Source organism: Pterocles gutturalis, unplaced genomic scaffold, assembly GCF_000699245.1.
Source record: "Pterocles gutturalis isolate BGI_N339 unplaced genomic scaffold, ASM69924v1 scaffold31779, whole genome shotgun sequence".
Taxonomy (NCBI): Eukaryota; Metazoa; Chordata; class Aves; order Pterocliformes; family Pteroclidae; genus Pterocles; species Pterocles gutturalis.
The window spans coordinates 1-6,074 of record NW_010136763.1 but is presented as its reverse complement, the minus strand read 5'-3'; the positions used below and the strand labels follow the sequence as shown (position 1 = coordinate 6,074).

General features: G+C 44.9%; 1 protein-coding gene across 1 annotated transcript; it reads right to left on the bottom strand.

Moving 5' to 3' along the window:
• Positions 1-495: 495 nt before the first annotated feature.
• On the bottom strand, positions 496-4,954 carry KIAA1191 (KIAA1191 ortholog; the record flags this gene model as incomplete). Its single annotated transcript, XM_010082428.1, has 5 exons — positions 496-740; positions 1,198-1,334; positions 1,649-1,755; positions 3,056-3,180; positions 4,828-4,954. Coding segments are annotated over 5 exons (705 nt in total), but the record flags the coding sequence as incomplete, so codon positions are not given.
• Between the last annotated feature and the right edge of the window lie 1,120 nt (positions 4,955-6,074).

Here is a 6,074-nt window from a genome sequence, read left to right as displayed (position 1 = left end):
CACTGGATAGTAAGGGAATGCCACATTTAAAACTGACCCACAGCATCCCCAGAGCAACTGCCTTCTGGCAGTTAATGGTCCAGTTTTCAGTCCTTGCTTGTTTTCATAATTTTCTGCTGGTGTTTTGCATACACCAGACAGAGCCATGGTCCTCCTGACCATACCTCAGCACTGAGCAGGACAAGACAATCACACTACAGGTAGAGAAACCACCCTGCTCACGCACCATGTGCAGTCCTGTCCCACAAAACATGGTTCAAGGTTTTACTGTGATGCAGTGTACCAGGAAGCATACCTAGTGCAGCCCAACAGCCTGAACTGGGGCAATACGGCAGACAGGATTAGCTTACATCAGTTTAGTACTAGTGCAGGAGTTTTTCCAAGACTGGCTTTAGGAGGACAGCCACAACTGTTTCCTCTTCTGAGATGAAAGGCTGGAAGGGACTTTCCTATCTTACTGCAGCACAATGGGACAGGGAAGCAGAGCCTAGGACACCCTGTAGCATGCTAAAGACACCAGGAGCATTCTTCCTAGAACCCCGTGGGAGTGAGCACATTCAGATCCCGAGGTTTGATATTATGGGAACATGGAGACTGTTTCCGCCCTTCTGTGACTGGAATGTCCATTTTGGGTGGCTTGAAGGTGGCTGGATCCTCTGGCATCCTAGTAGCCTGAGCACGCATCAGCTCCATTGGGGATGGCTTCTGGGCACCCTTATAGGATTGGATGGTAAATCCTCCTGATGAAAGAAAAATCACAGCAAGTAAGAGCTAGGAAAACTAGACAAGTCCTTCTTCCACTGCCACGAGGCATGAGCAGTGTCACTGATGCCCGATACTGCAGAAAGCCTAAGCAAGACCCAGCAGCTTCAATCCATCTAAAGCCTATTCCAAATCAGTGGCTGACACTTCCAGTTCTGGTTCCACCAGACAGCAGAGAAAGAGTAAAACACTGTCACCTTCACACCCTGCCCTTCCACTGCAGCTCAGTGCAAGTTATTTCTACTTTCACATCCTTGGCATAGGTTTTACCTATCTGCTTTATATTTAGGCACAGAAATTATATGAATAGTGCATATTCACAAGGTGGTCCTAGAAAGTAACAAGGCAAGCAGGATAAGGCTCCAGAAATAGCATATTTGTTGTGTGACAGTTCTCCCCTTGCTCTTGCAGGGCAGGAGATTTTAGAGGACATACCTGGATCAGTGGTAGATTTCTGGATGGCTTTGGGTCCAAAAAAGCTCCATCTTTCAGATGGTAATTTGTCCCCACCAACTTCCATGGCAAAGTCTGGGCCAGTGATAGAAGTAGAGGATGCCTGACTAAACCAACCCCTAGGGAAAAACCATTAAGACGTATAAAACATGAGAGTAAGTATTTCAAGTGGCCCCACTGTGCCACAAAATTTACGTGTAGTTATTGGGGCAATCTGAACAATCTTCATAGGTTTGTTACCACCCAGGTTGAAGATATGTATGCTCATGTTCCACAAGCTTTCAGCATTTGGATCTATCCAACACAACTCCACAGCAGGCTCTGAATTTCATCCCTTAGTCCCTCTCTGGATAAGAAGGTTATTTGTAGCAGCTCCCACCTCAGCAGCCTGTAGGAAACCAAAAGAGGCAGTGGTCTGCCAGGAACAGAGTACCTGGTTTTATGATTGGGAGAAGAGTAGGGAGTGCTGCTTGGAGTGGACTGAGCAGAAGTCGTCTGTTTGTCATCTTTTGTCATCTCTCCACTCTGCATTTTTAGCTTCTGTTAGGAGCCACAAGAGAAACAGAAGTACAGAGCTTAAATACAAGACATAAGGAACAAACAGCCAGTTTTGTTGTCAAAACTGAACTGTTTGTATCACAGGTGATAAAGTATTTAAGTGTCACTTCACCTAAAGCTAAAGCCAGTACTACAGTGTTGCATACACCCCTTAAGCTTCTTTCCACATCAGATATAAGCATTCTGGAAGTCCACCACACTCAAGACACATCCTCCAGGCCAGAGGAAATAAAATAACACCTACAGCTCACTCTGCAATTCAGAGTCACTACCCAACAGTAATGCACTGCTTTGATACCAGCATCCATGGGGAGGTTGCAGCAGAGTAGCAGACCAAGTTTACACATCAGTCCAGCCACCTGGTAACAAGTCTAAATGCCAGAGCAACTGCTTGTCTGCAGCACTTCTCAGAGTGACACAGCTCTCAGTCCCACAAGTTCTCTAATGAAGATGAGACCAGACCTTGTACAGAAGGTACACTGTCTAGGAGTAGTAGACCCTGAGCAGTAACCCACACACAACAGGATGAAACCACTGCTCTACAACACTAAGAGCTGCATTTGAAGAGTGTACCTGGTCATAAGAAAAACAGGAACTGGGTGGATGTGAACCAGGTTATTACAAGTCAGATGGTACAAACTTAACTCTGAAGAAGTCACCTGAAGGGCAGTTATCATTCAAACACCACCTACGCAGGCACTTTGTCAGAATGTTTCCTGTGGCTATCAGAGCCACACTAATGCAGTTCACCAACACTGTTATTGAAACTTTGACCTCGTGGGAGTACACTTGGAGAGTTCACTGTTAAACTCCTACTGGAAGATTGCTCTGGGCAACTGGGCTTATCAAAAACAAGTTGATTCAAGACCTTTGTCTTTATTTCCAGTAAAAGGCAAGCCCAATTTCATTTAACTTCTACATCAGAAATGCAGAGTTCACAAGTTCTCTTGGGACAAACAGTTACAATGGTCAACTGCAGGGCACCATTCAAAGGTACAGCAAGAAACTAGATTCTGTGTAGAGATGTCCCCACTTGGAAAGAGGACTGTGACAGTCTGACATGACTGTGGAATACAGCAGGCTTCAGAAAAAACTATAAAGGCTGTCACTAACTTTAAAATGTAAGTGGGTAACTTTTTTTTTTACACAGTGAGCCAAAAGCCTTCAGAGGAAGCAGTTTAAGGAGAGTCCCAGCAACTTGCTGGGTTAAGTTACATCACAAGATAGGAGTTAAGCTAGTACACAACCTATGCAGAGAAAGCCAATGCAAAACAAGCCTTACGTGGACTGCCTCAGCCACTCGGTGGTACTTGGTCTCCTCAGTAGTGAGGCCTTTGTGGGGAGTGTAGCCAGCATCTCTCAGCCCTGCCTGCTGCTCAAAGCGATGAATGCTCTCCTGAGTCTGCTCTGGAACAGGCAAGAGCACATTCACACAGAAATGCCACCACAAGCAATTCTAGCAAACAAAGACAGCTTAAGCAACCAAATGTAAAACCCATTTTTCATCATCCATACCTACAAGTTGTGATGAGCAGCAAGATGAAGCTAAGGAGATTTTCTGACTTGAAAACTATACTGAGCCATAGGACTAAGATCAGCAGCAATTGTCCCAGGTCACCAGGGGACATATTACAAATGCAACACCTGTAATTAAACCCATCTCACCCAAGAAGCTGCTTCACTCCTAATTATAACTTCCTAGATCTAGGAGACCCCAATAAACTGGGCATTTTATGTGGCCCTCTAGGTTCAAGGGAGTCTTTCTAGCCAACAACAAATGAAGTCTTTGGACAAAAAGACTGCCCACCACAGCTAATCTGGCAATCACTGCCTCACAGAACAGGTGGCAAAGACTCCCAGTGACTCTAGATTAGGTAAAATAAACTATTTCAGCCAAATACAGAGCCAGAAGCCAATACACTGATAGCAGCTTCAGTTCTGAAGCACTTCTTCCCACACATACTATCAGCATAAGATGTTCACTCATAGTAGGACTAAGAAAAAAATCAAAAGGAGCACAAAAAGATTACTGGAAAAGCCCAGTGTCTTATTTAAAAGAGATAGCACTTCCCATGTTAACATTATTTGCAGGGATAGCGCACTGTATATGAGAAATCTACAGGACATTTGCCTATTTACATCCAACTTGTAACTGAATGTTTGTCCTGGGAGGTGAAGGTTGGAGATCCTGACTTCTTACTGCACAAGAACATTTTTAGGTCATCATGGTTTTAACTAGCTTAGCATTTTATCATTGGGCTAGAATCAGAGCTGCTTTCCAGCAGAAGTCCATATTCCTGGATGCTATTCTCTGATGTGTTGGTTATTTTTGAGCCAAAACAGAAATAAGTGCAAATGTAAAGCTATTCCAAAATGCTGGTCTGAAAAATGTAGATGTCCTTGGCAGCACTGCTTAGTGGAAGATGAAGCTCGGATCCCAGCTGCTAAAAGAAGTGGCAGCAGGGACAGATTAACACAAGAATAATTCCTCCTGCTGCAAATGGGTATGTACTCTCTGCAAACATAACTGACCAATTTGACTTTAAAGCACCATGATTTATGAGGTTTGGGTTTTTTAAAGTGTTTCTGTTAGCAAGACAGCTGCTGTTGCTATTAACCAACACAAATGCCAGCAAGTGCTCCATTAAAACAGCATGTCAGCTCTTCACAGCACTCTAATTTTAGAGCTTTACCTTTCATTCTGAAATAGCAAGTTAACAAGCAAACACACAGTAGCAGCAGCCGCCTCTGCACTCCAGCAAAAAGGTGGCACAGAATGCAGTGTCCTAGCAGCACATAAGTACCCTGCACTCCTCCCTCACCACCCACCTCCAGCACCTGGAAACACAGAGACAGTAAGTGTGGCCTGTCCCCTAGTTCCTTGCTTCCTTTGAGAAGTGCTCTCCAAAAAACTCACACAGCTCAAGAGCAGAGTTGGTCTGAACCCACAAGCTGTTCAGGAACTGTGGTAGCTATCCTGAGGCATTACCAAGCCGGAGCACATTCACATGCCCACACCCCATCAGCCACCGCACTAGAGACAAGATTTCTTACTTGTAATGAGAGAGCTCATGATGATATGAGTGGCCTTGGCCTTCACCACAGGTACCTTGTTCACACTCTCAGTGGATGATGAAGGAGTTATGACAGGTTTATTCATGTTAGCATCCCCTTCCTCAATCTGTGGGGAAGAAGCAAGGTACAGTTTAAGATGAGAAGGATTATCAGCACCTTGCCAGGACACATCTCTACTCAAATGAGACACAAGGCCAAGCTGCTCTTTGAGCTAGCCTTCATCCCATGGCAGAAGCCCATACATTGTTCTCACTACAGCCCAGGAATGTTTACAGCTTGAACCTTAAAACTTGTAGCAATTATCAAGCTATTTGCATCCAACATTTGAAAACCTACCAGGCTTAGAGCCAACAAGTTGTTAGTCAACAAAGTACTTTTTGTTGTACTTTTTGTTAGTACAAAAAGACCAACAGGAAAGAAACCAGAAGATATCTACTGCCATTCTCCTAACTGCAAATTGGACTCCAAGGTCAAGTGGGCAAGAGCAGCCTTCCACAGACAGCTCAGAAGCACAAACTGTTTACATAATGGCAGTCACACAGATGAGAGGCTGGTGGCTAGATGTGGTTTTCCCCCTCATTCCTTACATCAGTATATCTGGTGGTCACAGTTCTACTGCTGATGAGACCATAGCAACAACGAATCAGACAACAAATGTTAGAAAACAAGAAATCCTGTGAAACACAGACTTCCTCCTCCTAACGCAGGAGTTACTGTTCCCTGACTGGACAGTTTGCCTTTTGTGCCAAACCACAACTTTCGGTTTTCTTCCAGGAGAAAGACTATAAAACAAAATGAGGTGAAAAGCAGAGGCTAAGCTCAAATGGATGCACAGTTATTTAATTCCATTCGACAACATTTAACTTCACTTCAAACTTAGAAATCAGCCTCTAAATTTAAAAGAGCTGGCCCTGCACTCAAAGCATCCCCACAATCATTTCACAGAACATTCTGGGTTGGGAGGGACCTTCAAAGATCCCCTAGTGCAGCCCAAATGCTGCAGACAGGGACACCTGCCACCAGCCCAGGTTGCTCAGAGCCTTGTCCCACCTGGGGATCCTCCAGGGATGGGGCATCCACAGCTTCTCTGGGCAACTGGGCCACTGCCTCACCACCCTCACAGGAAAGAATTTACATCCAACCTAAACCTACCCTCCTGCTCTGGTTTAACGACCCCTGGCTACATGCTCAGCTGCTTTACCCACAAACGCCTGCACAAGCCAGGG